The sequence below is a fragment of the Oncorhynchus mykiss genome, chromosome 1, assembly GCF_057628025.1.
Source record: "Oncorhynchus mykiss isolate SJ-2025 chromosome 1, ASM5762802v1, whole genome shotgun sequence".
Lineage (NCBI taxonomy): Eukaryota > Metazoa > Chordata > Actinopteri > Salmoniformes > Salmonidae > Oncorhynchus > Oncorhynchus mykiss.
Genome location: NC_143022.1, coordinates 87,134,285 through 87,156,907, shown reverse-complemented (window position 1 = coordinate 87,156,907; position 22,623 = coordinate 87,134,285). Strand labels below are relative to the sequence as shown.

The 22,623-nt window shown below is 45.3% G+C and overlaps 3 protein-coding genes across 4 annotated transcripts in view; 2 read left to right on the top strand and 1 right to left on the bottom strand.

The window, feature by feature from the left end:
* Positions 1-1,540: 1,540 nt before the first annotated feature.
* On the top strand, positions 1,541-2,156 carry LOC110532804 (toll-like receptor 4; the record flags this gene model as incomplete). Its single annotated transcript, XM_090184747.1, is given in 2 exon segments — positions 1,541-2,076; positions 2,078-2,156. Coding segments are annotated over 2 exon segments (615 nt in total), but the record flags the coding sequence as incomplete, so codon positions are not given.
* A 9,279-nt stretch (positions 2,157-11,435) lies between these two features.
* si:ch211-198a12.6 (C2H2-type zinc finger protein) lies at positions 11,436-17,267 on the top strand. Its single transcript, XM_021614203.3, has 2 exons — positions 11,436-11,518; positions 13,465-17,267. Exon 2 carries the CDS (start codon positions 13,609-13,611, stop codon positions 15,247-15,249), a length of 1,641 nt encoding a protein of 546 aa, XP_021469878.1. The 5' UTR covers positions 11,436-11,518; positions 13,465-13,608; the 3' UTR covers positions 15,250-17,267.
* An 819-nt stretch (positions 17,268-18,086) lies between these two features.
* Positions 18,087-22,623, bottom strand: part of LOC110530893 (storkhead-box protein 1-like) — a 46,458-nt gene continuing 41,921 nt past the window's right edge. For both annotated transcript variants that reach the window (XM_021614192.3, XM_090243029.1), the window contains exons 3-4: positions 19,743-22,590; positions 18,087-18,820 (exon numbers count right to left, since the gene is read on the bottom strand). In XM_021614192.3, coding sequence (XP_021469867.2) covers positions 18,667-18,820; positions 19,743-22,590 — 3,002 coding nt within the window. In that variant the 3' untranslated portion in view covers positions 18,087-18,666. The remainder of the gene's footprint in view (positions 18,821-19,742; positions 22,591-22,623) is intronic.

Sequence of the window (22,623 nt, the reverse complement as noted above, 5' to 3'; positions counted from 1 at the left end):
CAGTATCTCAGACCTGCCTGGTGTGTTCCTTGTTCTTCATGATGCTCTCTGCGCTTTTAACGGACCTCTGAGACTATCACAGTGCAGGTGCATTTATACGGAGACTTGATTACACACAGGTGGATTGTATTTATCATCATTAGTCATTTAGGTCAACATTGGATCATTCAGAGATCCTCACTGAACTTCTGGAGAGAGTTTGCTGCACTGAAAGTAAAGGGGCTGAATAATTTTGCACGCCCAATTTTTCAGTTTTTGATTTGTTAAAAAAGTTTGAAATATCCAATAAATGTCGTTCCACTTCATGATTGTGTCCCACTTGTTGTTGATTCTTCACAAAAGAATACAGATTTATGTTTGAAGCCTGAAATGTGGCAAAGTTCAAGGGGGCCGAATACTTTCGCAAGGCACTGTAACTAGGCAAGTCAGTTAAGAACAAATTCTTGTTTTCAATGACGGCCTAGGAACAGTGGGTTAACTGTCTGTTCAGGGGCAGAACGACAGATTTGTACCTTGTCAGCTCAGGGGTTTGAACTTGCAACCTTCCGGTAGCTAGTCCAACGCTTTATTCACTAGGCTACCCTGCCGACCCATGCTATCTCTCATTTTCTAAAAGGACAAAGCTATTTAAGTTTGTGTTCCCCTGTCGCCACATTGTCACCACATCCCCTGATGCATGAGAACGGGGCATCTATGTGGTAGGACCAGTGCCAGAGCTGAATGAATGTGTCTGTTTTGTAATATTCACAGATACAAAATGATGTGGTTGATACCCATTTTGGACAGTTTTTCTGTTCTTGCATGCAGCAAGGACAATGCACAGAGGTAGGTTATGTTATGAAAGCTTTATTGTAGACTCAGCATACTTCGACTTCGCCACCTCAACATCAGTTCCAATGCAGAGATCCGCTTGAATATTTCACAATTTTCTGGACTTGAATCCCTTGAAGGGTTGGATTTCCACAATTAGCAAGCTCACTGGTGCTGGAGACCTTTTTAACATGGTGTCATCACAAGTATCTGGACATTTTCGATACAGGAATCACTGTCACAAACCAGTTGTTCTTTCAATGACAGGAATCTGAGTATGCTCAAACTATCTGGTGACAAATTACTCAGGAATATCTCAAATAACCTCTCTGGAAACGTTAGATATTTCATCTTGCGGTATTGAGAAGTTGCTCTGGAACTCTTTTGTTAATCTGAATACGTTACGAGAGTTGATTCTTAGTGGAAATAAATTGATATCTGTGCATTTTCTATCCAATCCTAGCTTTGCTTCACTAACATGGATAGATTTAGGCAAAAATCTGATTGCCAGAATTGTGGATTTCTCCTGCTCACAAATATATTTTATTATATGGATGAACCCAGGGGCGCAACTCTGGTTTTAGAAGTGGGGGGGACCTAATTATTATTATTCTTTTATTTTTTATCCAGTCGGATAAACACTCCAAACAGCCTATTCGACCATTGCCTCGCTTTTTATCACATGGGGGGACAAAATGCCATTTCAGTGAAATGAACTATAAAAATAAAAACAAATATTTTGTGTAAACCATTATCAGAATCAACACAGACCACTAAAGTGTTTGACTTCGATGTTGAATACTGCACGCACATCTTGAGAGTTAAACTTTTAGTGCCCATCTTTGTCATTTTTATTCTTACATTGTCAGTCTTGGCCTTCAAGTTCCAGTTCTACCTGTGTTACTGCTGCATTTTGCTGAGAGGCTACAAGATCTCCCACCAGCAGGATTGTCTTTACGATGTCTTTGTGATCTACTCCAGCAAGGACGAGGCCTGGGTGATGGAGGAACTGGTGGAGAACCTTGAGAAAGGAGGCCCTCCCATTCAGCTGTGCCTCCATGAGCGGGACTTTGAAGTGGGCAAGTCCACCTCCTCCAACATCATAGACGAGGGCATCATCGGTTGCCGCAAGGTAATCTCGGTGGTTTTGCTCCACTTCATTGACAGTGCGTGGTGTCGCTTTGAGTTTGAGGTGGCTCAGTCCTGGCTGGTGTTGGAGGGAAAACCCAATATCATTATACTGGAGGACGTGGAGGAGGAGAGGACCAAAAGTGTTTGGGCTCCACAAATACCTGAAGAAGAACACTTACCTGAAATGGAAGGACATCTCAAAAACACAACCATAAACTGGTTCCTGTTGATGAGCTGACATTATTCTCAGAATTAGCATCTCTGTTGTCAGCTTTTTAGCATGACTATACGGCATTTAATTGACTTTTCAAACCAGGGTTAGAAGAATTTACGCAGAATGAGAATGAACATAGCAGGTTAAGATAATAGGTTAAGGCTAAGAAAAGGGTTAGGGTTAGCTAAAACGCATAAATAAACAACAGCTTTCGATGTCAAATTTGACAAAAGCTGTATTCCATCTAAACATGACCTTGTTTGACATTAGCTGATAATCAGCTGAGGGGACAAGCTGTACCAAAATGAACAAATGGTGGGCCGTAAATCAACGTAGGCTAATTGTGCATTAGATAATGCGTTTTCATTAGCATGGGACTGTTATGCGGATATTTGTTGCATTCGTTTTTACTAAACATTATGTTCTAAATAGTATGTAGAAGTACAACGAGTGCACAGTAGGTAAGTAGCAAGGCAGATTTAGGACACAAACAATGTCTTTGGGTATCACGTTACACAGTCATGTCATTTTGATTTAAGCAATACACACAAACACTCGGAGACAGCAGTGAACAGATGAACAATTTCAGAATGAAGGGATGTTTTGATTGCACGAATGAAAGCATGCAACCGAATACAAGTTGAACACGAAACTACACTCTTAGAAAAACAGGTGCAATCTAGAACCTAAGAGGGTTCTTTGGCTGTTCCTATAGGAGAACCCTTTGAAGAACCCACATGCATAGTCACTTTGCCCCCCACCTGCATGTACAGATTACCTCAACTAGCCTGTACCCCTGCACACTGACTCAGTGCCAGTGCCCCTGTATATTGCCTCGTTATGTTAGTCTTATTGTGTTACGTTTTATTATTACTTTTTATTTTAGTCTACTTGGTAAATATTTTCTTCTTCTTGAACTGCACTGTTGGTTAAGGGCTTGTAAGCAAGCATTTCACGGTAAAGTCTACACTTGTTGTATACGGCGCATGTGACAAATAAAGTTTGATTTGATTTGAAATAGACCATTGACATTTATGGATCTGTGCCATTTACTTTGAACTGAACTGTGTTTACTTCATGAGTGGTTGTGAGTAGATGCGCTTGTTTTGAGATCAAAGCAAGAGCTGCCTGTAGCCACACGTGCACATTTTGTTCATATCCTTTGCTAGTTGATGAGTTATTAGCACAGTTATAGATTATTTGTAGACAGCAATAGGCGAGTGATTGCTTCCTATAAAAGCAAAAAAAACGTGTACATTTCTACACATCTTTGACAAGCAAGTCAGGTAAAGAGTTGTTTGTTTGTCTTAAAGGGGCAGTGTTGTATTTTGAGACAGACTAGGCTAAGTAGCCAATAGGCAGAGGGTAGCATAATTTGTCTGATTCTCTGTAATAATGGTATGGGAATAATAATGCATATTATTTTGTAAAGTGCTTTCTTGCATCAAACAATACAACATTTTCAGTCACCTCCTTGTCTGAATGACAAATTAATAAACAGGTCAATGTCAAGCCCTGCATGTTTTGGCTGCTATTGTAGGCTGAAAGATAGAACAGCTACTTCCATGTAAAAATTAAATGGGATGCATTTTCTTGTCTTTGATGGTAGGCCACTCCGGTAGGCCTACATTAAAATAAAATAGCCACAGTAGCCTACATGGCCACTGTTAAACCTGTAACTTAAAGTGGTTACAGCGTTGGTGTTCACAGTAAACACGTGCTGGAAGTCGCACAGAATTTCAACTATGTTCAAGTTTGCGCTCAGCAGACCTGAAATTTGCTCAGTGCCCCCCAAAATTTGAGGGAACATTGCTGACAGGTGTGGCATATCAAAAAGCTGATTAAACAGCATGATCCTTACAAAGGTCCACCTTGTGCTGGGGACAACAAAAGTTCCACAACACAATGCCAAGATGGCGTAGCAGTCAGATGTCTTTGTCTTGTCTCGTATATATCTTTTTATATATTATTCTTCGCATTCTTTTTAATATTTTTCCTAAACCTCAACTTCAAAATACCCTCCTCTCTTTCCAAAAGTATTTCTATACCTCCGAACTGGAATACCTCAACTGAAACTAGCTAGCTTACTAGCTACCAGCTATCAGTCCGCTAACAACTGCTAGCGGTCATCAGCTAACCTTTAGCTTGGAAAGCTCTCGCCAGTTCGTACAACGTGTTTCAATCAGAGCATACCGGACCTATTTTTCTCTCCATATCCCCGGATTCATACCGCAAACTCTGAACCTTTTCATCTGGATCATCGCAGCTAGCTAACCCTGGTTGTCTACTCCTGGCTAACATTTCCGTCCCAGAGCTAGCACCAACTAGCCTGGAGCTAGCCCATGCTAGACCCATCTCCTGGCTAGGGCTCCTTGGCTACTCCTGAAGCCCACTCCTCGGCTACAATATCCGGACCCCTTCTACTGCCGGTACGGGGCACGGAAACCCGCCGATCCTTCACGACTGGAATACCGACATAATCTGCCCGAGGATCCCAACAGGACCCTCAGGCGCGACGTCCCCTGAAGGCCCATTCTGCTAACCGCGGGCTGCTAGCTATCTAGAGCATATTGGACTGTTAACTGATCCATCAGCCAGTTTCTTGGACCACTATACCTATTTTGCCAATTGGACTTGGAACCCTCTGCTACTTGGAACCCTACTAATTCCATGACTGGTCTATCAACGTCACCGCACGAGGTGGCAAAAACAGACTTTCCCCCACCGCGACGTCCCTCTAAAGCCCTTATGCTAGCTTGCTAGCCCCGGTCTGCTAACTGCTAGCTTGCTAGCCCCGGCCTGCTAACTGTCTGAATCGCCGTGTCCCCAGCCTTCCCAACCACTCACTTGACCCAAACGATCACTTGGCTACGCATGCCTCTCCCTAATATCAATATGCCTTGTCCATTACTGTCCTGGCTAGTGATTACTTTCTTATTTCACTGTAGAGCTCCATCCCTGCTCAATATGCCTTAACCAACCATGTTGTTCCACCTCCCACATATGCGATGACATCACCTGGTTTAAACGTCTCTAGAGACTATATTTCTCTCCTCATTACTCAATGCCTGGGTTTACCTCCAATGTACTCTCTTCCCACCATACCTTTGTCTGTACATTATGGCTTGAATCTATGCTATCGTGCCCAGAAACCTGCTCCCTTTATTCTCTGTTCCGAACGTGCTAGACGGCCAGTTCTTATAGCCTTTAGCCATACCCTTATTCTACTTTTCCTCTGTTCCTTTGGTGATGTAGAGGTTAATCCAGGACCTGCAGAGCCTAGCTCCAATCCTACTCCCCAGGTGCTCTCATTTGTTGACTTCTGTAACCGTAGAAGCCTTGGTTTCATGCATGTTAACATTAGAAGCCTACTACCTAAGTTTGCTTTATTCACTGCTTTAGCACATTCTGCCAACCCGGATGTCTTAGCCGTGTCTGAATCCTGGCTTAGGAAAACCACCAAAAACCCTGAAATTTCCATCCCTAACTATAACATTTTCCGCCAAGATAGAACTGCCAAAGGGGGCAGTGTTGCAATCTACTGCAGAGATAGCCTGCAGAGTTCTATCTTACTATCCAGGTCTGTACCAAAACAATTTGAGCTTCTACTTCTAAAAATGCACCTTTCCAGAAACAAGTCTCTCACCATTGCTGCTTGCTATAGACAACCCTCTGCCCCCAGCTGTGCCCTGGACACCATATGTGAATTGATTGCCCCCCATCTATCTTCAGAGCTCATGCTGCTAGGTGACCTAAACTGGGACATGCTTAACACCCCGGCCTTCCTACAATCTAAGCTTGATGCCCTCAATCTCACACAAATGATTTATGAACCTACCAGGTTCAACCCCAAATCCGTAAACACGGGGGCCCTCATAGATATCATCCTAACTAACTCGCCCTCCAAATACACCTCTGCTGTTTTCAACCAAGATCTCAGTGATCACTGCCTCATTGCCTGCATCCGTAACGAGTCTATGGTCAAACGACCACCCCTCATCACTGTCAAACGCTCCCTAAAACACTTCAGCGAACAGGCCTTTCTAATCAACCTGGCCGGGGTATCCTGAAATGACATTGACCTCATCCCGTCAATAGAGGATGCCTGGTTATTCTGTAAAAGTGCCTTCCTCACCATCTTAAATAAGCATGCTCCATTCAAAAAAAATAGAACGAGGAATAGATATAGCCCTTGGTTCACTCCAGACCTGTCTGCCCTTGACCAGCACAAAAACATCCTGTGGCGTTCTGCATTAGCATCGATTAGCATCGAATAGCCCCCGTGATATACAACTTTACAGGGAAGTTAGGGACCAATATACACAGTCAGTTAGGAAAGCTAAGGCTAGCTTTTTCAAACGGAAATCTGCATCCTGTGGTACAAACTCATAAAAGTTCTGTGACACTGTAAAGTCCATGGAAAATAAGAGCACCTCCTCCCAGCTGCCTACTGCATTGAGGATAGGAAACACTGTCACTACTGATACATCCACAATAATTGAGAATTTCAATAATGATTTTTCTACGGCTGGCCATGCTTTCCACCTGGCTACCCCTACCCCGGTCAACAGCCCTGCGCTCCCCACAGCAACTCGCCCAAACCTCCCCCACTTCTCCTTCACCCAAATCCAGATAGCTGATGTTCTGAAGGAGCTGCAAAATCTGGACCCCTACAAATCAGCCGGGCTAGACAATCTGGACCCTCTCTTTCTAAAATGATCTGCCAAAATTGTTGCAACCCCTATTACTAGCCTGTTCAACCTCTCTTTCGTATCGTCTGAGATTCCCATAGATTAGATTGCTGCGGTCATCCACCTCTTCAAAGGGGGAGACACTCTAGACCCAAACTGCTACAGACCTATATATATTCTACCCTGCCTTTCTAAGGTCTTTGAAAGCCAAGTTAACAAACAGATTACCGACCATTTCGAATCTCACCGTACCTTCTCTGCTATGCAATCTGGTTTCAGAGCTGGTCATGGGTGCACCTCAGCCATGCTCAAGGTCCTAAACGATATCATAACCACCATCGATAAGAGACATTACTGTGCAGCCGTATTCATCAACCTGGCTAAGGCTTTCAACTCTGTCAATCACAACATTCTTATCAGCAGACTCAATATCCTTGGTTTCTCAAATGACTGCAAAGCCTGGTTCACCAACTACTTCTCAGATAGAGTTCAGTATGTCAAATCGGAGGGCCTGTTATCCGGACCTCTTGAAGTCTCTATCGGGGTGCCACAGGGTTCAATTCTTGGGCCAACTCTCTTCTCTGTATACATTAATGATGCTGCTCTCGCTGCTGGTGATTCTTTGATCCACCTCTATGCAGACGACACCATTCTGTATATCTCTGGCCCTTCATTGGACAATGTGTTAACTAACCTCCAGATGAGCTTCAATGCCATACAACTCACCCCGTGTGGCCTCCAACTTTTCGTAACTGCAAGTAAAAGTAAATGCATGCTCTTCAACCGATCGCTGACCGTACCTGCCCGCCAGTCCAGCGTCACTACTCTGGACGGTTCTGACTTAGATTATGTGGACAACTATAAATACCTAGGTGTCTGGTTAGACTGTAAACTCTCCTTCCAGACTCACATTAAGCATCTCCAAACCAAAGCCTCATATACTACCCACCACTGCGACCTGTATGCTCTCGTTGGCTGGCCCTCGCTTCATACTCGTCGCCAAACCCACTGGCTCCAGGTCATCTACAGGTCTCTGCTAGGTAAAGCCCCACCTTATCTCAGCTCACTGGTCAACATAGCAGCACCCACCCGTAGCACGCGCTCCAGCAGGTATATCTCACTGGTCACCCCCAAAGCCAATTCTTCCTTTGGCCGCCTCTCCTTCCAGTTCTCTGCTGCCAATGACTGGAACGAACTGCAAAAATTTCTGAAGCTGGAGACTCTTACCTCTCTCGTTAGCTTTAAGAACCAGCTGTCAGAGCAGCTCACAGATCACTGCACCTGTACAAAGGTCATCGGTAAATAGTCCATCCAATCTACCTCATCCCCATACTGTATTTATTTATTTATCTTGCTCCTTTGCACCCCAGTATCTCAACTTGCACGTTCATCCTCTGCCATTCCAGTGTTTAATTGCTATATTGTAATTACTTTGCCACCATGGCCTATTTATTGCCTTACCTCTCTTATTTGCACATGCTGTACATAGATTTTCCTACTGTATTATTGATTGTATGTTTGTTTATCCCATGTGTAACTCTGTGTTGTTGTACAGTGCCTTGCGAAAGTATTCGGCCCCCTTGAACTTTGCGACCTTTTGCCACATTTCAGGCTTCAAACATAAAGATATAAAACTGTATTTTTGTGTGAAGAATCAACAACAAGTGGGACACAATCATGAAGTGGAACGACATTTATTGGATATTTCAAACTTTTTTAACAAATCAAAAACTGAAAAATTGGGCGTGCAAAATTATTCAGCCCCCTTAAGTTAATACTTTGTAGCCCCACCTTTTGCTGCGATTACAGCTGTAAGTCGCTTGAGGTATGTCTCTATCAGTTTTGCACATCGAGAGACTGACATTTTTTCCCATTCCTCCTTGCAAAACAGCTCGAGCTCAGTGAGGTTGGATGGAGAGCATTTGTGAACAGCAGTTTTCAGTTCTTTCCACAGATTCTCGATTGGATTCAGGTCTGGACTTTGACTTGGTCATTCTAACACCTGGATATGTTTATTTTTGAACCATTCCATTGTAGATTTTGCTTTATGTTTTGGATCATTGTCTTGTTGGAAGACAAATCTCCTTCCTAGTCTCAGGTCTTTTGCAGACTCCATCAGGTTTTCTTCCAGAATGGTCCTGTATTTGGCTCCATCCATCTTCCCATCAATTTTAACCATCTTCCCTGTCCCTGCTGAAGAAAAGCAGGCCCAAACCATGATGCTGCCACCACCATGTTTGACAGTGGGGATGGTGTGTTCAGCTGTGTTGCTTTTACGCCAAACATAACGTTTTGCATTGTTGCCAAAAAGTTCAATTTTGATTTTATCTGACCAGAGCACCTTCTTCCACATGTTTGGTGTGTCTCCCAGGTGGCTTGTGGCAAACTTTAAATTACTTTTTTTATGGATATCTTTAAGAAATGGCTTTCTTCTTGCCACTCTTCCATAAAGGCCAGATTTGTGCAATATACAACTGATTGTTGTCCTATGGACAGAGTCTCCCACCTCAGCTGTAGATCTCTGCAGTTCATCCAGAGTGATCATGGGCCTCTTGGCTGCATCTCTAATCAGTCTTCTCCTTGTATGAGCTGAAAGTTTAGAAGGACGGCCAGGTCTTGGTAGATTTGCAGTGGTCTGATACTCCTTCCATTTCAATATTATCGCTTGCACAGTGCTCCTTGGGATGTTTAAAGCTTGGGAAATCTTTTTGTATCCAAATCCGGCTTTAAAGTTCTTCACAACAGTATCTCGGACCTGCCTGGTGTGTTCCTTGTTCTTCATGATGCTCTCTGCGCTTTTAACGGACCTCTGAGACTATCACAGTGCAGGTGCATTTATACGGAGACTTGATTACACACAGGTGGATTGTATTTATCATCATTAGTCATTTAGGTCAACATTGGATCATTCAGAGATCCTCACTGAACTTCTGGAGAGAGTTTGCTGCACTGAAAGTAAAGGGGCTGAATAATTTTGCACGCCCAATTTTTCAGTTTTTGATTTGTTAAAAAAGTTTGAAATATCCAATAAATGTCGTTCCACTTCATGATTGTGTCCCACTTGTTGTTGATTCTTCACAAAAAAATACAGTTTTATATCTTTATGTTTGAAGCCTGAAATGTGGCAAAAGGTAGCAAAGTTCAAGGGGGCCGAATACTTTCGCAAGGCACTGTATGTGTCGAACTGCTTTGCTTTATCTTGGCCATGTCGCAGTTGCAAATGAGAACTTGTTCTCAACTAGCTTACCTGGTTAAATACAGGGGAAATAAAAAAATATATGTCTCAAGTTTTGAGGGAGCTATTGGCTATTGCTGACTACAGGAATGTCCACAAGTGCTGTTGCCAGGGAATTGAATGTTAATTTCTCTACCAACGTTGTTTTACAGAATTTGGCAGTATGTCCAACCGACCTTACAACTGCAGACCACGTGTATGTGGGCGAGTGATTTGCTGATGTCATCGTTGTGAATAGAGTGCCCCATGATGGCAGTGGGGTTATGGTATGGGCAGACTTAAGCTACAGACAACGAATACAATTGTATTTTATCGATGGCAATTTGAATGCACAGAGATACCTTGACGAGATACTGAGGCCCATTTTCATGCCATTCATCTGCAGCCATCACCTCATGTTTCAGCATGGTAATGCACAGCCCCATGTCGCAAGGATATGAACAGAATTTCTGGAATGTCCCAGTTCTTCCATGGCCTGCATTGTCACCAGGCATGTCACCCGTTAAGAATGTTTGGGATGCTCTGGATCGACGTGTATGACAGCGTGTTCCAATTCCCGCCAATATCCAGCAACTTCGCACAGCCATTGAAGAGGAGAGAGACAACATTCCACAGGCCACAATCAACAGCCTGATCAACTATATGTGAAGAAGATGAGTCACATTGCATGAGGCAAATGGTGGGCACAATAGATATAGACTGGTTTTCTGATCCAGGCCCCTACCTTTTTTTAAGGTATCTCTGACCAACAGATGCATATCTGCATATATCTGTATTCCCAGTCATGTGAAATCCATAGACTAGGGCAAAATGAATGTATTTCAATTGACTGATTTCCTTATATGAACTGTAACTCAGTAAACCCTTTGAAATGTTTGCATGTTGCATTTATATTTTTGTTCAGTATATTTGCACATCACTACAACACTGTACATAGCCATAATATGACGTGACAACTTTTGTGAGTGTAATGTTCACTGTTTACTGATTGTTTACTTAACTTTTGTTTATTATGTATTTTGCTTGCTTTGGCAATGTAAACATTCAGAGAGAGACTTTCACTTGCTTTGACAATGTAAACATATGTTTCCCATGCCAATAAAACCCTTTGAATTGAATTGAACTGAGAGAGAGAGAGCGAGAGAGAGAGAATAGGGGGGATAGAAGAGAGGAGGGTAGTGAAGGCGACTTTGAACAGTCGGCCTAAACCTCGGTGGCCTGAATCGATGTATTACTCCGGGGCTATAGAGGGCAGTCTTGATTGCATGTGCCAGTGACAAGCTACAATGCGTTGTTGGCGCCAGAAGATCAGTGGCGCAAGCTCTACAGAAAGCGAGAGAGGAAGACATTGCAGACAGTCGCAAGCAAGCATCCAGGAGAAATCGGTTGTGCAGAGCCCTTAAACTTTTTGTTTCATCATACCCCGAAGACAAAGAGGTGGGTACCCTGCGGACCTATACTAATTAATATCCCAAACAGCTGTCTATTTTGACTGTTTAGGTTGCCAATAAACAGGCTATAGGATTAGTTGATAATTGTGTACACGTTTATTTTTTATTCAGATATCTAGTTAAGTTATATATTCCTAAATTCTGCACAAATTGAAAATATTCCACTATCAAATGTTATTTTACTTCTGTGACTCATTTTCACCCAGTGATGGTCCCAAGAAAATGGACCTCGGGCCCCGTATGTGCTTGCTGGCTAGGAATATAGCCAGCTAGTTAGCTTGATATCTAGGCTAGGTAGCCTGCTAGCAAAGTACGCTAGCGCAGTAGCTCGCGAGGCTAGGCCATTATGAGTGGAATGCTGTCGCATGTCGAGGATATTTGGGTAGCTTGGTGCTCGAACGTTCTCAATCTTGCAATACATTGGTAAATTGAATTAACTGAGATTATAAAGCATTCGTCTTGTGTGTATTTTATGATTTCGAAGGCATTTGAGCCGTGCTTTGTTATGCATTTGTTATATAAGATGGGGTCGCCTTTCCCGGGCTTTTTAGCGAGGCGAATACTCCTCGCCCGGATAATGTTAGCCATCTTTGTTTCAGGCTGATTTATCGGATTATGGCGAAAAACTACCCCATCTGCAACTCGGTGTTATATATTTGGGTTGTATACAAATGTATTTTCTGCCTTTTTTTTGTGGCTCTTCCTACCGTTACTTAAAAATAGATTTTGTAATACTTTTGGAAACCCCCTCGTAGTTCTGAAATGCGCTTTGAAGGGCGGAAGCTAGCGTAGCGGCAGCCATCTTATGTTTCCTGGCTAGCTGGAAAGTGGTGGTGTGGCATAGACAAGATGGCCTGTTAAAACTGCGCACAAGTTGTGTCAGAGTTTCCGCATTCGTTATTGTATTCGTAACCGTGGAAAAATGACTTTGGTGAATAAGGTTTGTTGCACATATGAGGGGGAACGCTTGATTTGTTGATCAGCCATGCGGCTAACTAACTAGCCAGCTAGTTATCAGCTACAAAGCTAGTTAGCGCGCTAACTCGACAAACATTAGCCGCTAACAATGCTGTATCGTCAAGTTGTTTTCACCTCCCCTAGCCAGCTAACTAGCGGGCTAATGTTGGCTATGTAGCCAAGGTGGTTAATGTTATGTTGGCCAAGGTGGTTAATGTTATGTTGGTCAACCTGGTTAAAGAGTGTGTTTAGGCTATTTTCATGCCATTTCAAATGTTTAGTCAACTTAAGGCTTCTGTGAAACCCTCGTCCATTTTTTATATCGGTTAGTCAGTAATTGCATGTTACCCATTCTGCATCTGCCTAGATAGCCAGGTAGCCTCAGCTCTTGCGCATAACTTTGGTGCTAAATAACATTTAGCCCGCTAGATAGCAATTTATAGCCAGCTAACGAAGTGTTAATATGTATTTCAACTGTTTCAAATAATTTCTAAATTCGTGCGATGTTTGCCCTTTGTTAGATTACGGGAAACACCATTTGTCTGTGCAGAATTAATACAAGTATTTTGTAATTTTGTTCTGTGTATTGTTGACACTGGTACTCCTGTCACTTGGCTAGTTAGCCTTCAATTATTGCTAGCTGGGGGTCTTGGCTGGCTAGTTATCTGGCTAATAACAAGTGTGTCAGTGCAGAAGCTATGGCTCCGTATAAAGTTTCAGATGTTTTCTTGATTTGTAATGCACAAACTGAACAGCGTTCTGCCTACTTTTTTCACCCCTTTTTCTGCCAGGATAAATACCTATAATCTATTACTGTTACACCACACCAGCAGCTCTGTGCTTTAGTATCAGCATTGAAACTGTTCTACATAACTACTGTTCACTTCATTAGCATGGAAACACTTAGTTGAGATGTAAATGATAGCTCAATGTCACATCACTTAATCTGTATCTTATATTGCTTCCACCTGACAGGTCTCTGACTGACTGAGAATCTAAGCACTACTACCACCAACCCTGTTGTGCTAGCCATACTAAGTGGATCTCTTCCTACCCCAAGTCCCTCTAAGCTTCCCGTCCGGCTCTAAAACGGAGGTCGTCGGGCTGGAGTGTGTTCTCATGGCTGATTCAGAGACTGAGTGTGACACACCCGGCCTTGACACGCTGGGGTCGGAGTGTGTCATTGCCCACAGCCAGGTTGACCTGCATTATGCGGCCGAGACGGAGATCATGACAGAGGAGAAACGTGGCCTGGAGCTGGAGATCCACGGGGCAGACCTGGCCAAGATCCAAGGGCTCACTGCCGTGGCCTGTGTGGACGCCATCGTCACAGAGACTGACCACGACTACGTGACCAAGCCGGACCACCACGGGGAGATCCAGTGCTTCACCATGGGGGGCGAGGGCAAAGGGGAGGCGCTGCTGGGAGAGGTGCTGCTAAAAACAGAGACTGAACATGTGGTTAAGGTGGAGTCGGACCACGTGGGCGGCGAGCTGACGGTGGAGTCCGAGAATGGTGTGGTTATCCACGAGGCCCACGGCCTGCAGTGCAACGAGTGCGGAGAGATCTTCGGCAGCATGGCCGACCTGCACCAGCACTTTGAGATCCACAAGGCCACCAACCCTTACATCTGCGTGCACTGTGGCGATAGCTTCGCTGTGGAGTCGAGCCTCAAGCAGCACATGAAGATCCACATGAAAGAGAAAGCGTATGCCACCACAGGTGTGGAGATGGTGGGAAAGGGGGTGATTGATGCTTTCAATCTAAAATCTCACCAGATGATCCACAGCCCGGAGAAGCCCCACCGTTGCTCGGAATGTGGCAAGAGCTTTGCGGCAGCCATCACCTTGCGGGAGCACATGAAGATGCACTCAGAGGATAAGCCGTATAAGTGTACCCAGTGCAGGAAGAGCTTCATCCGACGGCGCCACCTCAAGAAGCACCAGGAGCTCCACGCCAGGGAGAAGCCCTTCACATGTTCCCAGTGCGGAAAGGGCTTCACCACGGCCTCTAGCCTGAAGCAGCACCAGAAAACCCACGCAGGGGACAAGCCTCACCGCTGTACACAGTGCGGGAAGTGCTTTGCCGCAGCCGCAACTCTGCGGGAGCACCAGCGCATCCACTCTGGGGAGAAGCCCTACAAGTGCAACCAGTGCAGGAAGAGCTTTGTCCGCAAGCGCCACCTTAAGAAGCACCAACTGGTCCACTCGGGTGGGAAACCCTACTCCTGCGCCCAGTGCGACAAGAGCTTCAACCACTCCTCCTCGCTCTCCCGGCACCACAAGGTCCACCTGGAAGCACGCATCTACTCCTCTCCTCCCCAGGGCAAGGCCTTCTCCTACGGGTCCACTATGAAGCAGCAGTCAAGGATGCACCAGGGGGGAGGCGCGGGAGACAAACCGTACACCTGCAACCACTGCGACAAGAGCTTCAATCATTCCTCCTCCCTGTCCCGCCACCAAAGAGTCCACTCGGAGGGGAAGAGCTACACCTGCGGCCACTGTGGGAAGAGGTTCAACCACTCCTCTTCCCTGTCCAGGCACCAGCGTGTTCACCAGGAGCAGAAGCAGCAGCAGCAACAGGTAGTGGTGCAGCAACAGTACAGCGCCGTTCCCTCGACGAAGGGATTCCCCCACACCACCATCCTCAAACAGCGTATCCTGGCCAGCGAGAAGCCATACAGGTGCTCCCAGTGTGGAAAAGGCTTCAACCATTCATCTTCTCTCTCCAGGCATCATAGAATCCACATCGACCAGTGAGATCCCTACACACACCTACTCTGTCTTTCACTCACACACAGCCCTGACCGACACCCACCCCTGTGATGTTTCTGTTCTACCAATCGGTCCCGAGCTCCAGACGACAAGGACTACAGCCAATAAAACCCGGCCAGCTCTCCCAGTAACAGTGTAGTGGTCAGGGGCAGAGTTTAATTTGTCTCTGTGTGGAGCAGTCGATACAAATGGACGATGACACAACCAAAATATCCTTTTCGAAAGGAGAGAAATAAAAGTTCTAGCCTGAACTTATAATAACCCTTTACAGACGAGCTGTTGAAGTTGGGTTGCTTGACAAGTTCCTAGGACTTTCAGATCAGTTAGTTTTGAATAAATTGTGTGATAGACATTTTGAATGAGCCTGTGTTTCTCCTTTGTGATTGTGATTCTTTGCTCCAGAACCCCCTCTTTTTGATTGCTTTTAAAGAAAAGAAAAATGATTTGATAATCTAGATAAATGTTACCTGACTAACGGAGAGAAACACTTGTCGTTATTCCACTCGTGCATAATTCTCCCCCTACTATATGGAGTGCTTTTCCGATCTAACCCTCGTTGAGGTCAATCTCCCACTCTTGGCTACTGATGCAACTTGCGATCAAGTCATACTGTCTTGATGGCATAAATTAGCAATTTTTCAAATGTGCATTTTTTTTAACCCATCTTACCACCTGTAAACTCATGGGGGGAGACAGATCCTATGTAAATAATTGTTGATTTATCCTTTTTTATATATCTGTATAGGTGACTACTGTGCAGTTTTGTTCCAGAAATTAGATGTATTTTTTTTATAGTAACATCCACATACTCTCACCTCCCTTCTCCAGATTCCTTTTCATTAATTGTTTTTGTTACAGAGCTACCAGGAAATGTTGCTACTGCTCTCGTATGTACATACTGTCATATCTGGGTTTCCATCCAGTGAGATGCAGCTCCATGTGGATGGGTATGTACCCAGTGATGTGGTCTGTATTGTACAGCTAAAGTGTGGAGAGCAATACTGCCTCTGTATTTTGGGATGCAATTAACAGTCACGAAAAGGAGAAATGGACAAAATCACCGTTAAAAAAAATAAACTATCTGGTAGCATTATCTGAAGTTGACTTGCGTCTGTTTTTAATTGATTCCCTATCCAGTTCTTTCAGCACCAAATGTAACATCATTATTAGATAGACGATGGACTCTGATGTTCAAGAGTTATTTCTTTACTCATTCAATTAGCAGTGTATAGAATTATAGTTGATTTCACTGAATGGTTTTGGGAGTAGAAGTGCCCAAATTGGACAGTGTAATAATAGGTTGTGTTTACTACCTATCTAGACGACTATAGGTTGCTTTTAGTTATCTAGACGACTATAGGTTGCTTTTAGTGACACCACTCTTGACTTTGAACTTCCAGGTTTTCCAAATTCCATGGGATTACGCCTTTTTATTTACTGTTCTGTGTATACATTTTAATTTTTTTTTTTTTTTTTTAAATACCGTTTGGGTCATTTTGAAAGGGAAGAATAGCTATTATACTGTTTTAAAAAAAATAAAAAATATGGGAAGGAATTTTTATTTTGAGCAGACTTTATTATTTTTACCCCTTTTTGAATAACGATAGCATAGGCCTATTCCTTGTCAGATAGGTGCCTTACTGCATGCTGTAGAAATGTATGCCGAGCTGTCATAAAACAAACAAAAAAACTTATGGGTTGGCAACTCCTTTATTCTTAACTTACACCCAGCATTTTAAGTTGATGTCATTACTTTATTATTTTTGGGCTTCTATGTACATTGTGTTTGCACACTGTTACATCTTCATTGTCATTTAATTTTTTCTCCTGTCTTTGTTGATTGGCATTCAATGTAGATTTTCTTCAAGGTTGAATTAAGGAAGTGAGAATGTTTTTGATCCCTATATGGCTCTGATAACTGTAGAGGTCCCACCCAGCTCCACCTCTCCCCACATTTCTGACTGCTACATATATGGATAAATAAAAGTTGACTGTCAACATTGCATCAATGGTTTCTTTTGTCTGATTTGTTATTTTGAAGTCTGGTAATGACACCCACATGCTTCTTGTTACATGTTAACTCCGTTTCCCTAAAAATACAACAGTGGGCAGGGCCAATGTAGAAGTTTAATATTCATTAATCCATGTAATTTGAAAACTTCTTTCCACCTAACTCGGAAATTCTCAAATTTATGTTGGTGAAGATGCTTTTGCCTCCCCCACAGACTACTGTAGCCATTGGCTCATTTGAGTTTTCAAACATGCTTCCATTTCTTTTGTTACTGCGTCCAATTGGGGGCAGCCTTGTCTAAGGTTTGCGTACCTCATTCCCAACAAAAATTATAGCCGTCCCTTCTAGTTGTAAAAGTCCCACTTTAATAATGACCTAATTTTTTATAAAAATAAATACAAGTTAAACACACGTCATCTTGCTATCACCCAACACTAAACCACCTCAATTCCTAACCTGAGCTCTCCCAGAGCCATGTTGATGTGGCTGGGATTTCTCTCCATGTACACCTTGTCCCTGGAGCCTCCACCTACACCCAGGACTTAGCTTATCACCTCTGCCAGGTTCTGGTTTGTATCTGCTGTCACTGAGCGACTTCAATGAACTTGTTTACTTACAAGAGGAAATCCTATGAAAGGCAAAGTCATTGCAGGGCAAAGGGTAGGTAGGCACTACTATTAAATACAAAGGAGCCTGGCAGATGGCGCTGAAAAGCTAAGCCCTAGGTGCTGGTGGAGGAAGGGTTCCATGGAGAAGCGAAAGGTACTACTTATTTTAAGTGTCAACAACTTTCAGTGAGGTGGTTGGTGGCTTGTGTGGTACATAAATATTTATTTGTGTTACACATGGCTACAAGGAAAGGTATGAAAATTAAATTTCAGGCCTAGTGGAAGGACCATGCAAACTCACAGTAAAAATCCACCACCTATTGATTGAGCATGCATTCATTGCAGCAGATTCACTAGCCAAATATGTCTCTCAGGATATTCCTGTTAAATGTTATATACAGAAAGGGGAATAATAAAATATACAAGGACATCCACTGGGGTAGGTCTGGGTTGAGCATCCATAAGTTGCTCTTATACACTATCCCGGGAGGACTGGATAGCTAACCAGCATAGACAATGAGGAAAAGCTAGGTGTTCACAGCAAGTTTATGACAGCAGTGAAACAAACATGCTGGAAGTCCATGAAGATAGGCTGTGAACCCCATATCTGATTGTACATTCTTACTTCCCACGCTTTCTGATGGCGGAACAGACGGAGCTGCATCAGGGGACTCATGGGCCCTCACACAGAGCTGCGTCAGGAAGCTCATGGACCCTCACACGGAGCTGTGTCAGGGAGCTCATTGTCCCTCCCTCTGAGATGCATCTGGGGGCCTATGTTTTCTATACGTTCATGACTGGTGTGAGCTGTAGCAAAGAGCTCTGTGGTCTCATGGCGGAGCTCTTGGAGTGCAGTTTCTCCAGGTTCTGTAGGAAACCTCTCCTCTTTAGACCCTCCAGAATCACTGTGTTGTTGGTCGCCAGAGTCACATGGGTGCTGTAGGGAGAAACATAGAAGAACCAGGTATAAATTATAAAATGCACACAAAAAGCTCCTGTGGGGAGATGAACCATATCAGTAGGACAGAAATACAATATGGAATGCACTGATAGACACACACTTACATTTAGGGAAAGGGGAAGGGGATACCTAGTCAGGTACTAACTATACTGAAATTCAGGGTGAAAAAAACCTACTCTTCACCACAAAAGGGAAAATGCCAAGTTCTTATAAAGTTCATGCAACACTTTTCCCCTCTTCAATGTTAAATGTGAGGGTTTACCCATTCATTATTCACAGTAATCATCCCCCTCTGTATAAATACTGCCTGGTCTAATTGGCTACGGGGTGTTTGTTCAGCTTTATATCCATTTACATGAAAAGGGAAGAGAGGGAAGGCACACCGCCGACCAGGGCCATGTGTCATCTAACTACCTCCAGCCTCAGCTTATTTTCACTGCAGCTCCACATTCTTCCACCCTCCCTGGGCCAGCGCTATAGGCAGCTGGCTCTGTAGGCCCTGTTGCCTCTACCTCAGCCAGAGAGAGGCTAGGTTTACAGCTGGAGAAAGGGGTCTAGGTCACAGGTGTGAAGACAAATAAACAGGGGATTTAAGGGCCAAATGCCTCTATGTGTTTCTGGCAGACTGGGACCTTAGGACAGGAGAGTATGGGAAGAGGTCCTGCTGCCTGGAACAGTCCCATTCCTGGGGCATATACATTAAGGGAGAAGAGAAGATATAAGAGTATTTTGTCTTTCGTAACAAATACTAATGCTGGAGAATAGCATTTTCATTTAATAATACCTAGCTAGTGCAAATTGTCACAATCACTTCACAAAATATAATGAGACCTTTTGTTAAAAGTGTTATAACTGCAATCCATTAATGTTCGATGATGATTAATACAAAGAAACTCACCGGGGCGAGTCTATCCCGCTGTCTCCCGTGTTGCTCTGACTCTCCCCTGCCTCCCCCATCATCTTTCCCCCTCCGGTTCCACTGGACATGCCCAGACTAATACTTGAGCTCTGAAGGCCTCCTCTCTCCCTCAGGGTCTCACAGCCCCCCTTTTCATCCCCGTCTTCCTCTACTCTGCAACCCCAGTGAGCCGACTCCCCGTCCCCCTCGTCTGCTGACTTATGGAGGGTCTCAGCGTCAGACTCCACCTCGCTGGTCTGGCAGTAGTCAAATATGCTGCTGTCTGCCACCCCAGCATGCTCCAAACCCTCCAGGGAGAGGCTGGCGTCCTGCCGTCGCTCCCCAAGGATCGGGGCTCCTTGCCTGGGGCTGGGATCACTGTGGGTCCCTGGTGACGTCTGGCTGAGGTGGCTAAGGGTAGAGCGGCTCACTCTGACGCACCTCTCCTCCTCCTGTCCGTGGGGGCTGTGAGGGGACAGAGAGGGGTATTGGTGGATGGTAGAAGAGTGCTCCTCCGCATAAGTGCTATCCCAGTCTCCTTGGAGAGATTGGGGGTCAGGGAAGTGGGGTTGGGGCTCGTGGTAAGAGGAGTGAGGTTGGTCGTGGTAGTGAGTAGGGTCTTGGTGGTCGAAGTGAGTGTCTTGGTATATGGTCTGAGGATCATGGTAGAGGGACTGAGAGTCATGATAGTGAGACATTCGTGTTTGATAGATCTCTCTGTTGTCAATGACTCCCTCCTCACTCAGATAAAGAGAACTACAGGCATCCTCATCTTCTTCCTCTGCTCTCTGGTAAAGCCTGTGGTCATCTTCAATAAACTCATCACTCTCTATCATAAAGCCATTACTCTCCACCATTAACCCATCAATGTCCCCATGCTCATGACCTGGACTCCTGTGCTCTCTACTGCCACCACTGCTGTGTACCAGACCATGCTGGTTGGGGGTGGTACTGAAAGTCTGTTGGTGAGAGGAGAGCAGGTCAGGCCTGTGGGTTAGGTCTCCCTGTGTGTCTGTGTGTTTGAAGGAGTGCCTGCGATGCACAGCAGGCTTTGGCCAGGGCACGGCTGGGTCGCACGGATGGGCAGGGACTGGGTCATAGAGGTGGGTACTAGGGAGGTTGGCATCAGAGTCTAGGGTTTGGCTTGTTACTGCTGGGTGTCTATGGTTCGTTGTACTGACATATTCTGCTTGCTGTGTCGTTCTATGCTTTCCCTCCTTCTCTCCCTCCCTGCTGTCCCTCCCTCTGTTCTTTCTCTCCCTCTGATATCTAACCTTGTCGTCTATCCTTAGGGTGCTGCTCTGGGGGTATGCCGAGCTGTAGTCTGACGGTAATTCTCTGGGGGGTTTGGTATCAGAGGGGTGCAGGAGGAGGGGGTCGGTGGTGAACCCCCTCTCGTGGAGACGGTCACATGACCTGTCCTCGGTTGTACGAGACTTTCCAGCATGCTCTGTGTCATCAGTGGTCACTTTGGCTTTGTGCGGGTCCCAGGATCTGGAGCGGTGTCCCACTCGTTCTCTCCTGCCTCCTCCTGAAGTCTTCCTCTCTTTCCCCTCCTTCGCTTCCTTTCCCTCTCTCCTCCTCTGTTCTTTGTGGGTCATGCTAGGGGCCACAGTCTGGGTTGGGGTTGTATCTTTCCCAGGTGGCTGACCCTCAAAGGGGTTGTCAATGCGTTTCTTATAGAGGCTTTTCCCCTCCACCGCTCCTGGATCCTCTCTGTGGTCTGGTTCATGGACAGGGACCTCAGGTCTGAGGCGAGAGGGGACCAGCTCCTCCCTGTCTGGGTCCACATCCACACACACTGGGGCCTTAGTCTTCAACCTGTCTTTCTGTTTCTCCCCGGAGGAATGCGTTCTCTTGCTGCGAGAGGCCTTGGAAGTAGATCTCCTGCCCCCAGCCCCTGCTCCGAGTACGGGCCGGGAGGAGTGTTGTTGTCTGGGCTTGGAGCTGGTCAGGATCTCAGTGGACATGCCCTTGTCCACCACCTTGTCCCCTCTGTCTACCCTGTCCCCCTTGTCCAAAACTTTATCTCTTTCCACCCCTCTTTCCCCTCGTCTTTCTGTTTCCGTCCCTTTCTCCCCTCCTCGCTCCCCCAGTTTCTTCATTAGTACAGTGTGGCGTGTCAGGTTGTCCACAGTGAGCTCAGGGTTAATGCGTCTGATGATGGCGTGCTCCAGGTCTCTGGGCAGATTGTTCAGATCCTCCTCGTCCCTCACCGGCCACTCCTCCGGAGGGAACTGACCCGAGAACGAGGCATATTCTTTCTTCACTTTCTCCTTCTTCCCTCCGTACCTCCTGAAGAGGCTGAGGCCAAACCTCCTCCCCGGTTTGCCCTTGCTGCTGGCGGCGGTAGCCGTAGTGGTCTTGCTGACCTCGCTAGCCTGGTAGTCTGCGGCCGTCGAGGTCGACTGGTGCTGGACTTGAGGCTTGTGGTCCCGGGACCACTTTAGACTCTTCCCTGTGCACTCGCTAATAGAAACAGAAACCGAGTGCTGGTCTGGGAGGGATGGAGGAACCGTGGTGGCTGTAGTGGCCGTAGTAGCAGGATTGGTCACGTTCTGGGCAGGGGCAAAGCAGCTGCAGGACTTGCAGTGGGCCACCAGAGGGGGCTGTGAGTGGCTCTCCAGGGTGTCATTACTGAGCAGGTAGGTGATGGGGGGAGGGGATGGCAGCTCATTGTCTCCAGACCCTGAGGTCCACCAGCTCTTCTCTCTCACCAGGCTGTTGGTGATAAAGTAGGTCTGAGGAGTGACAATGAAATAGCCCTCTCCTGTGTGATAGATCTTCCTCTCTTTGATCAACGAGCCCAGAGCGTTGTACAGGATGTCCTGAGTAGGGATGGTCATACCTGACAGGAAGAGAGAGAGAAGATCAGCCTCAT